The following is a 20,064-nucleotide window of genomic DNA, read 5'->3' as shown; positions in this document are numbered from 1 at the left end:
TGTAAGGCAGAGTGCAGAACCCCCGAAAGACTGGGACAGCGAGCAGGTAAGTTTTGATGTGCAGAGAAGGAGGACGATGACCTTATACTAGAGGTGGCGGTGAACGGTTGTACCCTTGACTGTGTATCAAGTACTAAGATGAAAAGACAGAGAGACCTCCAGACATCCACCTGGAATACAGAATTTTGTCCAGACACCCTTCCCAGGCCCTGGTGATGATCCAGCCAGGGGGCCCAGTACCTGGTGAGAGGATACCATCCACATACAGGACATGCCTACCTGGATGTCATCTGACGTATTAAGGAAATGGCTTGGGAGAAAGCTTGGAAGCATTCCAACATTGTTGACTAACAGAGAGAGGAAGAACAAAAAGATATCAGAAGAGCCAACAGCAAATGTTTCTTGACAAAGCCTTAAAAATAGTTATAGTCAACCCAGGAATTTTTCTCTTGGGAAGTTTTTTTGAGAAAACACATACAAAAAGATTTATATACGAGGTTGTTCATTAAAGCATGATTTGATAGCAGTGAAAAAAAAGGAGGGGAAAAAATTGTGGTCCAGTAATAGGAAGCACATTAAATGAATCATGGTACTTCCATATGGTGGAATGCAATGCAGTCATTCAAAACTATGGGGCTTTTAGAGTTTTAAAGACATGGGAAAACATTTGTGATGTATAATTTTTTTTAATGTTACAAAACAGTATGTAAGTTTAATCTCAATTTTGAAAATATGTGTAGATATGTGAAATATGTGTAAATATATAAAATATGTATAAATTTGCAAAAATATATATCTAGAAAGATATGCACCAATATGCTTTCTCAAACTGTCAGGATTTTAAGAAATTCATAATTCTTTCATGTGCTCCTCTACTCTTTCCAGTTTTACTGCAATGACATGTTTTACATTTTCGTTAGTAAAAATAATTAGTAATTAGTTTAAAATTCAGCAGGAAGTTTAGAAATCAAATCTTACTTCCTTCTGTGTATAATACAAACACTGTATCATGTATGCAGTTATAAAATAACTTTTTTCTAAATCATCCCAAGAAAATATTATCTTGTTTCCTGAATAAGAGTGTCAGTTCTCAAATAACCATACTGACTTGCCATTTCATGGATCGATCATAGCAATGTTTTTTTGCTAAACAAATTCCTTTAGGCTACTAATGTTTCTGCGATTCCCTCAGTGAAAGCAAATTCATTTTACTATTAAAAAATATGGTTGGGAAGTTTAAAATCGGTAAGTTAGATACATTCCAAAGCCATATACAAATTTGTTAATCCAGTAACATCTCTTGAAGAATTGAGCATTAATATTCAGTTTAACGCTACAGCTTAAAATACAGTCATGGGTTAATGGAATAATCATGGAATAATCAAACATCACTAATATAATTATTTCACTGATCTATTACAACAAGCTTTGCATTTTGCAATTTACTTACCTAAAATTCCAATTTCTAAGCCTTTAAGTTCTTCTTTAATATACTCATAGATGTCGTCCTTGGTAAAATCCACTTGTATAATCTTCACACTACTCCCTGTAGTCACCTCTGCATTAGAGACAATAGTTATACTTCGATGAACTAGAGTCCAAATCTGCTTCTTGCCCATGGAGTTTCCCCAGGGTTCCTGTAATATTTGAGCAGGCTGAAGAGCACAAGCCCATTGCCCCAATTAAAAACAAGAAATAGCCCCAGATAAATGCCGGGATGTGCTAAAAGATTTGTGAATGATAGTTTCTGTGTGATTTTAAAAGTTGCTACAGTGACATGTACATGCACCAAAACAGATTTAATGCAGTGGTTCTCAAAGTGGAGTTCACAGGCCACAACATCGGTATCACTGGGAACTTGTTAGAAACACAAAATCTCAGGCTCCACCCCAGACCTACTGAACTAGGAAGCCCTAGGAGTGGGCCCCATGATCTGTTGGGACAGGCGCTCCGGGTGACTGTTGCACACCTAGGTTGGAGACCCGTGGACCAGGGGCTGTAAGAGCAAAGTGATGCTGCCTGTGCTGTGTCACGTCCCCTTCGCACAGACATGACAGCCCTCTGTATTTGTCCAACACTTTAGCATTCATTAAAGCATTTACCTACACAATATCTTATTTTAATCCTTTCTACAATCTTGTAAAGTAGGCATTAGTCCCATTTTGCAGAGGAGAAAACTAGGCTCAGAGATGCTCACTGCCTTGCCCAAAGGCACCCACACTTTGCTCCCTCCAAGCCAATACTCTTTGCACTCTTCTGCATGAACTTGCCTTGTGCAGGAGCTTTCAGGCAGATATGAAAGCAACAGGAAGATTTCATCAGCGGCTGCCTATTCAGACCCAATATTTCTGGGGGAAGTGATCTTGAGGCATAGTTTGGGGGCAGGGAAATGCTTTTAGACTAAAGACACTACTTGTTTTTCAAAAGGATGATAAAAAGCACATTTTAGCATCATGAGAGAAACACTGAGGAATGTCCTAATCCCAGTCAAAGTTACTTCTGATATCCAGACACAGAATAAAAGCAGGATTCACTGGTCCAAGGGCACTGAGCCTCCACGGTGTGATTGCTCAGTCCTGTGCCTCCCACATTCATCTCCCATCCCTAATCTCCCCCACAGATACAGGCTGTCTCCTAGACAGCCTGCCATTGTCTTCAAGAGTCTTCATAATCAAAGACTCATTCTTTTGAGTTAAGGAGCACATTAATTACTAAATTAATAATTAATTATTAAAATGCAAATACATAATTAAACACCTAAAAAGGTATACTATATTCTTTATTAACTAAGAACACTTCGAAGTAGATGATAATAATAAAACGTTATACTACAAATGTTGCCTCCTCAAGTTGTACAGTGTACAACCTTCACAACCATATGCAACAGCCCTGGATCAAATCTTTTTTAAAAATCTGACAACTATCATTAAGCATCGTACTTCACCCTCCTGCAAGGAGCAGACCATCAACTTAGAGAAGTGAAGTTCCAACACAAATCCTGCTTTTGAAGAGAGTAGCAGAAGCAACCAGGCATCTGGGGCCTCTGGATAAGGAGGTCTGATTCCAAAGGTGAAGACATCAAACCAAAGAGTGGACCCACTTGTACATGACTCTGTTCCTGCTTCACTTAGCCCAAAGAGTCACTGGTGAACTAAGGCCCCCACTTCACAGCCCACACTTAACTTTGTAAACGGAGCTCCTGTAGGAGGACCAGAGCCCCAGGGTTCAAAGAAGAGGTGAAGGGATGCTGATTATGCATCTACAGGCATCTACAAGAGCAGACTTGGCTAGTGGACTCTACAGACATCTCCCTTATTCTTTGGGGTCACTCACCAATCTCCACAGCAATGGCCTGTAGTTTTTCCAGTGTCCGGCTGATCAGTACAACATTGAGCCCTTGTCTTGCTAGCTAAAGGTGGGGATGAAAACCAAAAAAGACAGAGACAATCAGCAGACAGGGAGGCTTGATTTAAAGGTGAATTGGGGCATCACCCACTTGGTCACAAGGTGATGTGCTGTGCTTGCTTCTCTTGGGTTTAAATGTCCTCGACGTAGCAAAGTTTTCTTAGTTATGAGCAAAACAGCCGCATTGGGCCAGACAAAATGTGACATAATCATAGTAATTTGTTTGTGTGTTTATAATGTGCCAGGAACTATTTTCAGTTTCCTTTGTACAGACCCACAATCTGAATGCCCTCTCAACTGAAACGTCTGGGGTCGGATGTGTATTGGAAATCAGAATTCGGAGGTTGCTATACTACCATTTACGTAATAGGGTCTAGGGCAGAATCCTTTAATAAAAAACAATATTTCTGCAGCGACTTTTAAGCTGCTCCCTATTTATAAGGATGTTCTTGTGGTTCACTTCACACGGGCATAGTCATGGACCTGAGCCCTTTCTCCCCGTTCTCTGGCTCCCAATAGGACAGAAAATGGAATATGGAACTGGAGGGTAAATGGATGCTTCCCTGACACCAGCAAGGAATTCTCATCACAATGGAAACTACCTAGACTCATAGGGACTGACTGACGGTGTGCAGAAGTGCTGTGCATTAACACGGCACGGGGTGCCACGTAAACTTGGTATACTGGGCATCACACCTAAGAATGCTACAGGGAGGAAAGTCAGAGCTTTTCCTGAAGACCAGCATTCCTGTAAACAGAGACTGATGAGATTTGAGTTAGTGACAATGTACCCAGTTAATTAAAATCTTTCTCTATGGTTTTAATTAAGTGATTTATACTGTTATTTTTTCAATTGTGGTAAAATACACATAACAAAATTTGCCTTGTTAACTAACATATGGAATGTTTCATGAATTTGTGTGTCACCTTTATGCAGGGCCCATGCTTATCTTCTCTGTATTGTTCCAGTATATGTGCTACCAAAGTGAGCACTATGCCAGTTATTTTAATGAAGAATGACATATTATAGAAAGCACATAAGAAGCTTAATTAAAGACCGTAAAATAGTATCTCCAATAACCAATAATTCAATCTTCAAGCCAGTGGTCTCAGAATCATCCAGGAAGATGTCAAAGAAAAACAGCAATTCCTACCAAAACCATCCAAATAAAAATCTCTAGGGTTGAAGCCTCATCACTTACATCTTCTTCTATTTAAATTTACTAAATTATATTATTAAACACAGATACACTCTCAATGTAGAAGATATTCCTGATGCCCCAACCGTCCCATTTCCCACCAGCTCTCGGCTAGGCTCTCACTGACTTTGGTTTAGTCAACCCTTCCTAACTTTGTCTCTGCAGCTACATACATATATAAGTACATACAGAAATAAATGTTTTGTGGGTTGTTTTTCTTTCACACTTTGTAAATGGCATTATAAGTATTGTCTTTTTCACTTAATAATGTGTCTTATCTCTAAGTATGATGCCTATTTGCACATCAGTCCATGTTGAGCCACTTAATTCTTTTCTATTGCTTCAGAGTGTTTACAGTTCACATTTCAAGTTTTTGCATTACCAGTATTGCTACAATGAAAACTCTTCTATACAGTTCTTTGTATATACAAGTGAATTAATTCCTAGAGTATATTGACAAGAAGTGGAATTGTTGTGTCAAAGAGTACATGCTTCTTAAATTTTAACAGTATTTTAAAAATGCCCTCAAAACCGAATCATCAAAAATACAATTATGGCTTTTTCTCTATTCTTTGGCCAGGATTTTATATTAACAAACTTTTCCAGTTTGTTGGTCAAGAAATTATACCTCTTTGTTATTTCAATTTGTGTTTTTCCAGTTAAGAGTGGAGCTGAGTATCTTTTTGTAGGTTTATGTGTGAAATACCAGTGTATATCGTTTGCCCATTCTTCTACTGGGTTATTTGTCATGTTCTTATAAACTTGTAGGAGTTTTTTTACATGTTCTGGGTATTAATTATTTGCCTACTATCAAAGTAACAAGTATTTTCTCTTTTATTTCTGGTGCCCTTACAATACATTACATATTCATTTTAATGTTATTGCTTGTGAATATTTTTCTTAGGGTTTTTTAAAAACTTTCTTTTTGATTTTTTTTCTAACTCCAAGGATATAAATAGACTTCTCATTAACCATTTGTAGTTTTGCTGTTGTTTATTTTTTAAAATAGTGTGAGGTTGAAATCATCTGGCATTATTTTTTTCAAAATGGGCATCTAGTTGTCTCACCAACATTTTTCCATTCTTTCCGAATTTAAAATATGCAAAATTTTCATAGGTCCATGGGTCTCTTTCTGAATCATCTGCTCAGTTTCATTGACCTATTTGTTAATTTCTGTGCTACTGCCACTTCTGATTTAATCATAATCTTATAGTAAGCTTTGGTATCTGATATCTGATAGAAGTTTCTACCATTTATTATTCTCTTTCAAAATGTTTTTGTCTTATCGCCTAAGTTTAATTTTCTAGATAAAATTGTATTCTTTAAAAAAGTATTATGTTGAAATTAGAGATATTTAGGGGGAAAGTTACATCTTTGCATTAATCAGTTGTCTCTTCTACAAATATGGTATCCATTTATTCAGATTTCATGTATTCTTCTAAAAACTTTTAGAAGTTTCTCATATAAATCTTGGACATTTCTTGTTAATTTGCATAGTTAGGATGACTTTAGCTGCTGAGGGTCCCAGGCCTGGCTGCGATCCAGGCTCACACTAGGAGTAGGACTCCAGATTTAGAATGTTACATAGAGCGGTAGGTAAAATATGTAAACATAATTCAGCTTATTGTATCATGCATGTGTGGCTGAACGCCACTATTGTACTCTGATATGTGTGGAGCCATGCGGTCCCCTGGGGAGCAGAAGGGAAGCAGAAGAGAAAAGGCAGAAGCCCGCTCCCCGCAGTAGAACTGCACTTCCAGCAACAGAAGTGCACTCCCACAATAAAGTTGGTGCCTGTCATTTTATTCTCATGTCGGCCTCTTGTGCATTCATCCAACTGGGTGTCTCACTACCCAAACCTTCCCTTCTTGATCAGCTTGGCACTGACAGCTGCTGTGACAAATAACTTAAGATTTCCAGCGGCTTAACACAATGAAGTTTGTTTTTTTGTCTTAGATAACAGACACTATTCCACATGGTCATTTGGGGCCCACAGCTGAGAAAGTCTTCACCACCTGTAACACTAGGTTTCTAAGATTGCCCTGGGCATTAACATCCAGCCAGCATAAGGAAGATACATCCCTTGCCTTAACCACCTTGACTGAGAAGTGACACACATCATTTCTGCTTGATTTCATTGGCAAGACTGGTCACATGACCCCACCTAGATGTAAGGGAGTCTGGGTAATTCCCTGGCTGGGCAGCCACTTATCAGCTACAACTCTATACCAATGAAAGAAAGAGTAGGGATCTGTGGGGCACATGTAGCTGTTCTTGCCACCAATACCTTAAGTTTACTTGTCATTGTGAATTAAATTATTACGGAAAGAAGAAGAAACTCTAGAATTAAATACCTAGTTCCAATTCCTGTTTCCACCACTTGTATTTGTGTGCACAAGTTACTCAACTCAGTTCTTTGGTTTCCTCATTGGTGAAACAAGGACACCAATAGACTTACTTCATAGAATTGTTCTGAGAATAAAATGAGAAATTACATTTAAAAGGTGCATAGAACAGAATCTATCATATCAAAAGCCTCAATAATATTGATTATTTTTCTATATATTCGAATTTGTTATTGTTTGTGATTAGTAATTCTACCCAGCCATGCAGGTAAAAATTCTTTTAAGCATTTTAATAGTTTGTTCATCAATGTTTAGATTTTCATCATGGACAATAATATTCTCTACGAAGTACAGTCTTGTCCCTTCCTTTCCAATATTTGCATACTTTTAGCCTCATTATCTTGACTAACACCTCCAGCACAATGTTGAGCAAACATACTGTTTTTCCCTACTATACTGAGAACACTTAATGTTTCTCGATACTAAGCATAATGTTTTCATTAATTCTGGAAGATAGTTTATCAATTTAAGAACATCTTCATCTATTCTTTTTTTCTAAATTACTTCTTTTTTAAACTGCTGGATTAAGATTGCTTATATTTAAGTTGGATCCTAATGATTTACGCTATCTTTGTCCTATTTTGGTATTGGAGTCATCTTTGTCCTATTTTGGTATTGGAGTCACAATTCATGAAACATGAGGGTAACCAACTTGTCCCAGGATTTTCTCAATTTTCTAACTGAGAGTCCCACATCCCAGGGATCGCCTCAGTCCCAGGCAAGTCAAGACAGTTAATCATCCTAGAAATTGTTTTTTGCCTATTCCTTGAAGATTTAGTAATATTTGCTTGTCAAAATGCTTAGGTGTTTTAAGTATTACCTTCTCCACTTCTTTTATGAGTACTGATCTCTTGATGTTTTTCTACTTCCTCTTGAGCTAACTTTTACCATTTATATTTCTATAGAAAATCATTTCTTTTATTTAGATTTTTGATTTATTGATAAACAGATTTAAATAGGTAGGTTCCTAATGTTTCTTCTCTCTCTCTTTTTTTTTTTTTTTTTTGTCCTTAAGTTTTTCAATGATTTGTTTTCTTTTTTGGTCTTTTTTAAGAATCAGTTTTTGTTGATCAAGTCAATTTAAACTGATCGATTCAGTTTATTCCTATGTTTCTTATGTCATCAATTTTTGTTTTTCTCTCTATTAATTTACTCCTTCTGCCTCTTTTGTATTTATTTTTATTGTCCTTTTTCTAGAATTCCTTGAAAGTTAAAACTATTTGCAGTCTGTCTCATTTTCTAGTAGATGCATTTAAAGCCAAAACTTTTCATCTGCATAGAACTTTCACCTTAATTCACAGGGGTGTCTAATTTTATCTTTTCTTTAATCTTAGAGTGACACGGAAGAAAAATTTTTAACATAGATGAGAGGGTGGATATCATTTTTTAAGAATATTTTTAATTTTATTGCATAGTATTTAGTGAATGTAATGGCATGTTTTTGCCATTTGTAATTTATTAGTTTTATATTCATTCTTTCTCATTCTTTATGTCCCCTTCTTTTCTTTTCCTTTTTTTTTTTTTTTTTTTTTTTTTTTGCCTGATTGAGTTACTATAGCATATAGGCAATATTGTGGTAATGAGTTAACTCTGAAATCTCAGCAGTTTAACATAACAAAGCTTTATTTCTTATTCATTATGTTGAAACTGTAGACCCATCTTTGACTAAGGCCCTCCAAAATCTATAGCAAGAGATCGTGACTTATTGGTGCTCTGACGTTAGAGCATTCTGCTGCCACCATCCACATTTGTTTGATGAATATTTCTCCTGAACCAGATGTGGGAGAGAACTAGTGTAGGATTAAATTCTATCCACAACAGTTACCTCAAGGGCAAAGAGACCTTGGCCCAAGCACAGCTGGAGGAACAGTGTGAGGCAAGATACAGGATGAAGGTGTGTTCACCAGGGCCAAGGTGAGAGGCAGTCCCTGTGGTGGAGGACTCATAAAACTGACCCATAGGTAGTATCTATGTGTCAGTCTCCAGGCCCAGAGAGCTAGATGCCCTCTTACGAGGTTACCAGGCACATAAGACCCTTAGCATCTAACTTTCTTCTCTTCTCTGCCCACCCTGTCTGAACTTTCCGCTCCTTAGACCCTGGAAGGTACAGACACCTCAGATAGCAATCAGGAGAAATGCTAGGCCAGGAAAGAAAGAAAACAAACCACAGCACCAGGTCATGTCCCACTGATCATGGTCTCAGAAGCAGGTCCCAGATGGGGGAAGGGAAGAAGATTTAACTTTATTTCATGCTCAGCGTTTGATTACTGCAGGTGATTGAACACTGGTAAGTATAGAATAGAAACCATGTCTGCATCTGAAAGTGACCAGAGGACTTCATTTTACTCTAAGAGGGATCAGTGAAGTAATAGAACCAGAGAGGGAGAAAAAACACAGCTACAGAGCCGGTTCAAAGAGGTGAAAGAAAACAGAGTGATTGTGAGTGTGTCCAATAAGCCCTAGCAGGCCTGCTTATTAAAAAAAAACTGGTCACATTTTATATTTCTATTTCTAAAAGAGACATGCAAATCTCCCACAATAATGTAAGTTTGTCAATCACTTCTATCAGTTTCTACATTCAATATTTTGAAGTTATAGTGTCAGAAATAGAATAGGCTCTATTAATAATCAATAATCAGTTTGAACATTTCCCTTTTATTATCTTGAATTATATTTTGTCTGACACTAATATTGCTCCTACTCCTCTCCTTTCTTTTGCATTTTCCTAGTATATATTTTTCTATTTCATTATTTTCAATTTTTCTGGATTCACCATAGGGGTTTTTTTAGACCCATCTCAGTATCCATTTATTAGCAAATTTAACCAAGTCATATTTATTTAGATTTTAGACTTGTTGCACTAACTCCTGCTGTCTTATTTCTGTTTTTCTATTCACTATGTTTTGTTATTATTTTTCTTTGTAGTAAGCAGGATGGGATAGGCAATGCCGCAGTAACAAATTGGTCCCAAATCTCAGTGGCTTAATACAAGAAAGTTTTGTTCTTCCTCATACTACATCTTCTGCAGGTAACCCAAAGTTCAGGCCAGCCCCATTCATGCAATGACTCAGGGACCTAGGGGTTTTTTTACCCACTGCAGCGCTGGAACTAGGATGAAGCAAGCAAAGAACCTGAGGTATAAAATTTAAGGAGGTTCTGACTCTTCGATTCATGGTCACCTTAGTTCCCATTCTGCTTTTTCAACTAGTGCCTCCACCCTCTCAACACAAGGCCTCCAGTGTTTTGCCTCATATTAAGTAATTAAGCACTGAATTTGATTAAAGTACAAAAAAGACAAATTTGTCTTTTAAAAAAAATAAATTTCAAGGACAAAAATAGCCAATTTTTTTCTCACACTAAATACAAAAAAAAAAACAATTCTGCATCTGGATTAGTAAAACATTTACATAAGTGAAAAATGCTTACAAAACAATGAACATTTTATAAGACTTCATACAAACAAGAGGATACACATCAAACATATTAGAAAGTTTGCATATGGGAGGAAGAAGAATAAGAATGGGGGATGAGAATGAAAGGAAAATAATGAGAGCAGGACCTCATATGAATCAATGATAATAATTCAACCCTCTGTCTCTTTGACTAACATATAAGATGGAGGAATAAGAGGAAGAAAAAAGAGTGGGGTGAGGGATGGGGAAAGGCAGAAAATAGAAAAAAATAGAATACACCTGCTGAAGTAGACTCATATTTTGATGGAAGTGGGTGTAGTAGACATCATCTCCATACCATTAGCTGTTTATTAAGTCGATTATACCAATTTTCAGTTTTGCCATACCCATGTTACAACTTAATTTTCGTTTTTATAAATGCTTATTTTATAGCTACCTTTAGCTATTCCAGTTTATTTTTTTAGTTAAGTTAACCCCTAATCTTATCGATGAATAAGGCCATAATTGCACACATTCTGGCAATTCTAAATTTTGATGTTAAATCTTTAAAGAAAAGTTCATCCCAAACTTAGATACAGGCAAAATGATGATTGATTGATTTTTTTATTAATGTCACCCTAGAATGTTGTCTAATAAGCCTGCTTGACCTCATCTGACACTTTGGGGGAGGTAACTCTGCAGTCGCAGAATCATTTAAAAATCCTCAACCAATGAAGGTGCAGACAGCTCATAGCCAACAAAGTTAGAAACGGGAGTTTGGAGGATCTTTATAGTCTGGCAGAGAAGCTACCCCAGACATGATATGATTATTACCCTATAGAAAGTTAATCCATCTGGTATCTAACTTGGCAATATTATTTCGCACCCAACTGACTATATAAATCCCTATTTCTCAAATGCTCTTCAGTCAGCTCTTTTGTCTTCCCACCTTCCTTCCTTCCTTACTAAGCTAAATAAAAATTTAACAAGTGCTAATATGTATCTTTGAGAATTGTGCTTTTGAAATACTGAAGATGAATTATTGACCAATCAATCCTCTGAAGTATTTTGCTAAATGAACACACATTTATACTATAACCTTAACGTCTGCAAGATTTCAGAAATGAATGTACTATCATACCCTATTAAAGAGAAAAAATATCAAAGAGGAGTTTTAAATTGAGCTTTATGATACTTTCAAGAGACACACCTAAACATAAGGTCGCAGAAAGGTTGAAACGAAAAGGAGAAAAAATATTAAATATATATAAGGTGAACACAAAAAAATGCACAACTTTATTAATATCCATCAAAACAGGCATAAAGCAAATAAGTATTACTAGAAATAAAGACTAGTCAAAGGTTCAATTCATCAGGAAGATATAGCAATGCTAATCCTGGATTACCAAATAAAATAGCTTTACATAGAACTGTAAGAAAAGTTGGAAAGCACACTATCAGAATTGGTGAACAATTTTAAAATTTTTTTAAAAAGTTTTTATTTTTAATTTTTTAAAGAAATTTGAAATTTAAAAAGAAAAGAGCAAAAGATGAAAGAAAAACTCAGAGTATGAGGATAAAACTTATGAAATCGTTTTGCAGACAAGAAAGCAAAGAGGCAAAAAAATAGAAATGATGAGAAAAAAGAGACAATTAGAGGATGAATTCAGGATCTGAATAATTGGAGTTCCAGAAATAATATTATCTAACATCTGAGTAATTAGAGTTCCAGAAAAAAAGAGAGAAAATGAAGAGGATGAATGTAAACACCCTGGCCCGATTTGTTCTGTGGGCCACACAGCTGTGTCCCCCACTGTCTACCCTCTCGATATTGTTGCTCATTTTCTGAACATAGCTGTTGAGCCTTCCCAGATGGTTGCCTTGGATAAATGCGTTTCTTGCTAAAGTTTTTCAAACATAGAGAATGTTACAAAAAAAATATATTATGCCGATAAATTTGAAAACTAAGGTAAAAAGGATGTATTTCTAGAAAAACATAAATCTAAAGCTTATTCAAGAAGAAATTAAAAGCCCAAATAGTTCTATAACCACTAAAATAATAATAATGATAATGTGATGGTGATAATAAGTGAGTAATTTAAATTGTCCCACAAAGAAAAGTCCAGCCATAGGTAGTTTTACAGTTAAATTTATCAAACATTTAAAAAAATCCAATTATTACAAAACTGCACAATCTTTTTCAAAGAATAAAAAGTAAAATATCCCTGTTCAGTTTATAAGACTGGTATAAGCACGACACCAAAACTTTGGAAACTGGTTGGCATTATCCAGTCATGTTGTCTATGTATAACTTACGAGCCAGCAATTCTGCTCCTGCGCATGTTCTTAACTCTTGTACAAGTCCTCTGGAACAAGGGTCCCCAACCCCTGGGCCGCAGACCAGTACCAGTCCATGGCCTGTTAAGAACCAGGTCACACATCAGGAGCTGAGCAGCAGGTGAGCAAGCAAAGTTTCATCTGTATCTGCAGCCACTCCCTAGCGTTAGCATCACTGCCTCAGCTCCACCTCAGCTCATCAGGCATTAGATTCTCATAGGAGCACCAGTCCCTGGTGCCAAAATCTGTTGGGGACCGCTGTTCTAGGAGACATGGACAAAGCATTCATATCGGCAAAAGTAGAAACTACCGATATGTCTGTCAACAAAGGAAAGGATAAACAATTGTGATCTATTTACATAATAGAATATTGTATAACTCTGAAAATGAATGGATCATGTTCTACATGCATTTGTATAGATGCATTTCAAATGCATTATATTGATCAATAAGAAGCAGTTTACAGATCTATGAATCAACTTACATTAAGTTCTAAATAAGCACTATAACCAACATGTTGCCTAGGGATACATGCATATGCAATAGAGCTTTTTTAAAGTAAGGAAACTATTAACACAATGTTCATGATAGTGCTTACATCTCTGGGGATGAAGAGGGGGAAATACAAAGGCATAACGTATGTGCCTATATGACACGCTTCAAGGACAATGATTATGTTCTTTTTCTTAAGCTGGGTGGCAAGGTACACAGTACTCATCACATTATTTTTTTTCTAACCACACCTATGCACTCTTGTTCAATACATCTCATCTCTCTCTTTCTCTCTCTCTCTCAATCTCTCTCTCTCTCTCTCTCTCTCACACACACACACACACACTCGTGGCATACTACAATGAACCTAGAATATTCAAAGCCTAGATCAGAAATTATAGGGTTGAAGCTGAGCCTCACAGGAACAAAGCAATGAATCCAGAGAAACATAAAAATAATTAAAAGCTACTGTTTTCATTTAAGGCGAGATGAAAGAGAATTACTCCAGAGTGCAGCTGGAGTAATTTAGATTGGAGTAATTTAGACATTAAGAAGAAGAATTTCCTTGCTGAAACGGCATAAAGCACCATCATATATTACCAAATAAGTGTGTGATGACAGTCAAGAATAGGGCGAGACAGTTATTTTTCTTGGGTCTGTCTAAGGCAGAGCTAGCCAAATGATTTTACTCCAAGGGCCAACTCTGTGCCATTACTTGTAGTTTCCAGGAGAAGTATCGTGAGAAGAATTCTGACTGCTCTTGTCTGCCACACTGGACCTGGGAGCAGTGCCTACATCCGTGCCATCCCAGATGTTGGGTGGTGGCGCTAGAACTGCCCAGATGTGCAGAAAACAAAACCAGACCATCTTTAGTCATATATTTTGCTTCTAGCATTCTCTGGGCATTAACAACCAAGAATACATATTTACATACATCAGAGTGACAAAAAGAAAAATTGACATTTAAATATATACTTTATATAAATATTAAAACTTATAATAATATGGATGGGTTAAAATTGGTTCAGTCATATAGAGAACAATTCAGCAATGATATTCAATAATTAAATGCCCATACTCGTAAGCCAGCTATCGTACTGACAGAGATTATATACTTGGCTGTGTATATGTTCAAGGGTGTGTTTTGAAACATCATTTGTAAAAACAAAAATGAAAATCAGCTTAATACCTATTCTTAAGAGGCTGATATAAGAGACATGATACATCCCTGAAATCATTAAAAAGAATGCAGGCCATCTGTATGTCTTCGCTGTGGAAAGATCTCCATGCTATATTATTAAATGAACAAAGCAATGTTGAAAATAGGGTATATGGTTGTGTAAAGTAGGATTTCATTTGTGCTGACATGGGCAAAATCTAAACATAAGGTGTAAATTCTCATGGAGATTGCTAGTGGGCCACTAGAACCTGTTCCCTCCTTCTTCCTGGGTATGTGACTAGATGATATTTCTGGCCTTTCTTACCCTGGTTTTGGACACATAACTGAGTTCCATCAACGGCCCGCAGGACATACACATGCTCATGACCCTGCTCCAGCTTTGAAGAGCAAAGGCCCACAAGATAAGACAGAAGGAACTTACACAAAACTGCCTGCCAATTAGGAAAATCTGGATTGTCATTGGGTCTCTCTGTCAATATAGCCAACCTTCACCATTCTATCAACATCCTTATCAATATACAAGTATGAATATAGACATGGGCTTTCTTTACCTTTTCTGGAAGGAATCTCAGGACATTTTTCATACTGGTGACCACTATAGAGCAGAGTAAGATAGGAGCAGGGGTGGGTGGAGGCCTTTATTTCTCTTTTTATGCCTTTCTATGCTTTCTCAGTTTTCCAATGTTATGCCTGCATTATTTTACCTTTAACAGAATTAAGTGGAAAAAGAGATGATGGCCTTTTTGCTGTTTCTCCTCTATATCTCTTTGAATTAAATATATATACATAAACATTATTAGCCGTCAAGGAAATGCAAATTAAAACTACAATGAGATATCACTACACAACTATCAGAATGGCTAAAAAAAAAAAAAAATAGTAACAACGTCAAATGCCAGCAAAGATGTGGAGAAAATAGGTGATTCATCCATTGCTGGCGGGAATGGCACACCCACTCAGGGAAAGAGTTTGACAGATTCTTAAAAAACTAAACATGCAACTATTATACCACCCAGTAACTGCACTGAGAAAAATAGATTTACATTCATGCAAATACTTACATGAAATTGTAATAGCAGCTTTATTTGTATTGCTACAAACTGGGAACAAGCTAGATTTCCTTCAATGGATAAATGGTTAGACAAACTGTGCAATATCCACACCATGAATTCTACTTAGCACTGGAAAAGAACAAACTATTGACACAACCTGAATGAATCTACAGAGAATTATGCTGAGTGAGAAAAGGTCAATACAAAAAGGGTATAAAGCATATGATTCTATTTATATAACTTGGTTGAAATGACCAAATTGTAGAAAAGAGGACCAGATTAGTGGTTGCCAAAGGTTGAGGAGGGAGTCAGGGTAGGAGGGAATTGGGGTTGGAGGGCTTGGGAGTGTTTATAAAAGGGCAACACAAGAGATTCTTGTGGTAATGAACCTATTCTGTATCTTGACTGTCTCCACGCCAATATCCTGATTGTTATATTGTCCGATAGCTTTGCAGAATGTTACCATTGGAAGGAATTGGGTAAAGAGTACATGGAAACACTATTATTTCTTACAACTGCATATGAATCTACAATTGTCTCAAAATAAAAGGTTTAATTTTTTTTTAAGTTAAAGGAGAACAAAATAAGTATATGAAAAGTAGATGGCAGTGCTTTTCAAGAGAGCGAGAAATGTGTGTGGTGTGAGTGGGTGCTACATGGGGCTTAGCCAGGACGGAGGCGAGCTGGGAAACCAGAGCGGCTGGCCCTGCTTGGGGCCAGTCGGGCTGCTTTTGCACAGACCAGAGCAGTTGCACATGCTCCTCAGGGATTCTGTAGCTGGGCACTGCTGACCGGGAACCCTGGATGGCCAGCCAGAACAGTAAATGTGATGTCTTTATTTGACCTAAGCCCATTTGTTTGTTCATAATTATTGGATTTTCTTGTAGCCTCCAGTAATTACAAATATGTAAAGACTACAGATTTCCTCCCCCACAATCAGCCAGCAGGTGGTATGTTACCAAATGCAAGCAAGCCTCAGACCAAATCCTACCACACAGAAACATTTAGCAGTAAACTGTCAGTAAAACAGTTACAAGCCTGTTCTTACAACTCAGCAGAGTCCCAGCTCTCTGTCCCTTATGCATTATGTGAGTGCCTGGTATGAAGGCTCATCGCAGAAGGTTATGATACTGTCTTGGGGCAGGATACAGTCAACCTTCTAGCTGGGTCAGGTGTCAGAATCCTCCACTAAGTGGCAGGACACAGGACTAAGCCAGTTTAAGGCCAAGAATACTAGTCTACTGTGCCCACAGATATTACATGTTTTTTATACAAGAGCAGAAGTGCCCATACAATATTTCTAGCCAATCCACATATCTTGGATGGCATGTCTTCAAGAAAATCTTTCATAATATCTCTTGGCTAAGGGACAAACTCTCCAATGAAAGTCCAGTTAGCTAAAGAGTAGATGTTGATGAACTTTGATTTAGTGTATTTAAAAACTAGCTAAAAACCCGATTTAGCCAGGGTCTTGACAGAAACAGAATACTCAAACTGGGTAACTTGAAGAGAATTTAATAAAAGGACAATTCACAAAATATGTGTAGGGAGTAGAGAAAACGCAATACCCTGAGGCTAATAACAACAGGGCTATTGTCGCTTGTGGGCCTGAGAGGATTGAGGAACGAATAGATATCAAAACCAGAGAAAGAGAGCTGTGTGGAGAGGGCCATCTGACGGAACCACGACCTTCGGCAGAGGGACACAGCCAGTCCTTCGTGACTCACAGGAAGAGAGCAAAAAAGAAGATGACCTCCCTCTCCTCTCTCTTTCACCTGTTGCCAGTGTTCCCCACTGGCCAAAACCAGCTGAAACCAGAGGTCAACTGAGCTCACTGGTGCAAGTCAGCCTCCTGAGGCACAGAGCATGGCGAAGAAGGATAGGGGGGAGGGAGCAATTGGGGGAATCATTTTATGAACAATATAGATGTCTAACCAATGTACTGTATACTTGAAACTAATTTAAATAAAAAGTTACTTTTTTTTTTTTTTTTTTAAAGAAGGATAGAGAATGGGTCCAGCGGTGCAAGTGGAGAAACCCAACACACACCCACCTCTGGGCATTAACTTCAACTGTTAACCAACTGCTGCAGAAACATGGAGTAAAACTCACTGACATTAAACGTAAATTTACCCAGTGATTCCACTCCTAGGTAATCTACTCAAGAGAAATGGAAACATTTTGTGTTCACACAAAAACTTGCATATGAATGTTCACAGCAGTGTCATTACATTGCCAAAAAATGGAAACAACCTAAACATTCATCAACTGGTAAATGAAAAAATAAACTGCAGTCTATACATACAATGGAATATTATTCTGCAATAAAAATGAAGGACATCAACACAAGCTATCACCCGGATGAACTTCAAAAACATTATGCTAAGTAGAAGCCAGTCACATATTGTGTGGTAACATTTGCGTAAAATGTCCAAAAGGGTTAGCGGCAGCCTAGGGCAAGAGATGGGAATGAGGAATTAACTGTCACCAGGCATGGGGGTCTTATTACGATCTTTTTAGAGTGATGGAAATGCTCTAAAGCTGGATGATGATGATAGTGAACTTAGTTAATTTACTAAAAATCATTGAATTGCACACTTAATACAGGTGAATTTTTCGCTATATAAATTATATCTCAAGAAACTGTTTAAAATATAAAAATTAACCGACCCTCATGCATATCATATTATCTACGCCGAAGTTTTTTTAAGTAAATTGCATTCACTCTAATGGGTGATCTTCAGTAATAGTGTTGTTCCAAGTCCCTGACTTGGAATGGGTATGGTGAGGTTTCACTTTATAAAAAGATAATCAATCAATATTCACACATATAAAAACGATAATTAGGGGTGATAGTCTGCATCTGTTTTTCCTTTAAATAGTTTATTTCCTAATATACTTAAACATAACATACAAAAATGTTTATTCACTGGCAGTTTGGCTGGAACACAGCTATGATTTAGAAGGAAAAGAAGCCACAGAAAATCTCTCAAAGACTTTCATGCTGATTTTGACTAAAAGAAATGCACCTTCAGCTGTACCTATCTTACTCTTTCCTCTGAAAAACAACCACCATGGAAAAACTAACCAAGAAGAGTGAACCCTAAAGTAAACTATGCACTCTGGGTAATAACGACGTGTCAGTGTTGATTTGTCAATCGTAACAAACGTGCTATTCTGGTGGCGGATGTCGATAGTGGGGCAGCTGTGCCTACGTGGGAACAGTGGATATATGGGAAATCTCTGTTGTACCTTCTATTCAATTTTGTAATCATCCTAAAACTGCTCTAAAAAATACAGTCTAGTTACAAACTTCAAAATAAATAGAAAATTAAAAGATTGAAAAATGAAAACCAAGGACTGTTCTGTTTCAAGGGAGACCCTGCCAATAATACCCTGGAGTCCTCTCTTTCTTTTCATGGAAAATCCCCACCTCCACTGCTAGCCCTCATCTTTGAGTCTTGGGATCCATCAAAGCATCAATGGCTAATTTACTCCACCAGTCTCTTAGAGGGGAGATTGTCCATTAAATGGGAAACAATTTGCATTTTCAGCACAAAGGATTCTCTCTGCCTGTTGAGCTTTCCAGCCTCTCCTGAATTGTGCCATTTCTCTCAAGAGCCATAGACATTTTAAAGGTTCTATGTGAAGTGGTCTGGGCCAGGGGCGAGGTGCAGAGAACACAATTGCCTGGGCCGGCATTGTTCCTTTTGTCCATTTGAGCAGAGCTCAACCTCCTTTCCAGCATGTCCAAGCTGACAGGCTCCATATGTGGGTTTTGCTGCCGCCCTTTACAGGGAGCTAAGCCACACAAGTGCTCTTTTTCCCCCGGAATTCACTGCAGGGCACCATTCTAAAGAAGAATAGCTGCTGCTGTAATGAATGGGCCCTGTTTTCCTTCTACTCTATGTTAGGGCCTGGGTCAAGGAAGGTGCTTGTCACTACTAATCTATAACAGGTGGTAGGGACAGCAAGGAAGACAGAGCTTCCTCTATATGGCAATGAGTAAAAGAAAGGTCTTGAAATCAGGTGCTAAAGGAGGTAAAATGGTGGTAAAGACAGGGTGAAATGTGGCTTCAGAGGTACAGAAGAGCAGTCCTCCTCTTGTCATTTCTCCCGGGCCACCGCTCCTCACATTTTTTTCCCACTTGCTTCTAGTAATGCTTGAAATTCCTTTAGCAGGAGGTAAAGCTTCTCTTGCTATTCTAAATATAAATATCAATAAAGTTAAAAAGCAGCATAGAATAAGCTTCCAAAAAGATGAAATGGAAGTATTTTTGCCCATTTCTACCATTAAATGCAACTACAAAGTGTAACTTGGATATAATACATAAAAGAAACATATGAAGACTCGAAAATGAAGAGAAGATAAGCTACAGGCCTCATGTACCCCAAACTAATTGCTGGAGATTCTGTCAATTCAGAAACACAAACAGGTACAGATATAAAAAGTCCCAACAAAAGCCTCTTCTCTCTAACCAAAGCACCAGAAAAGGGTAGCCTAGCAAGACAGAAAATTTTAGACAATAAATGTTTTACTCCAGGCAAACAAGTGAAAGAGAGAGAGAGAGAGAATGAGAGAGAGAGAGAGAGAGACATAGA

The 20,064-nt window shown here is 37.5% G+C and overlaps 1 protein-coding gene and 1 pseudogene across 1 annotated transcript in view; both read right to left on the bottom strand.

The window, feature by feature from the left end:
* HSD17B3 (hydroxysteroid 17-beta dehydrogenase 3) overlaps positions 1-20,064 on the bottom strand; it is a 38,120-nt gene that overhangs the window by 12,124 nt on the left and 5,932 nt on the right. The window contains exons 3-5 of the mRNA XM_039880452.1: positions 3,334-3,409; positions 1,451-1,558; positions 280-347 (exon numbers count right to left, since the gene is read on the bottom strand). Of these exons, the coding sequence (XP_039736386.1) occupies positions 280-347; positions 1,451-1,558; positions 3,334-3,409 (252 nt within the window). The remainder of the gene's footprint in view (positions 1-279; positions 348-1,450; positions 1,559-3,333; positions 3,410-20,064) is intronic.
* On the bottom strand, positions 4,298-4,398 carry LOC120616932 (uncharacterized; annotated as a pseudogene).

Source organism: Pteropus medius, unplaced genomic scaffold (assembly GCF_902729225.1).
Source record: "Pteropus medius unplaced genomic scaffold, Ma_sr-lr_union100, whole genome shotgun sequence".
Taxonomy (NCBI): Eukaryota; Metazoa; Chordata; class Mammalia; order Chiroptera; family Pteropodidae; genus Pteropus; species Pteropus medius.
The sequence above is the reverse complement of the archived record's forward strand: the minus strand, read 5'-3'. Positions and strand labels throughout refer to the sequence as shown.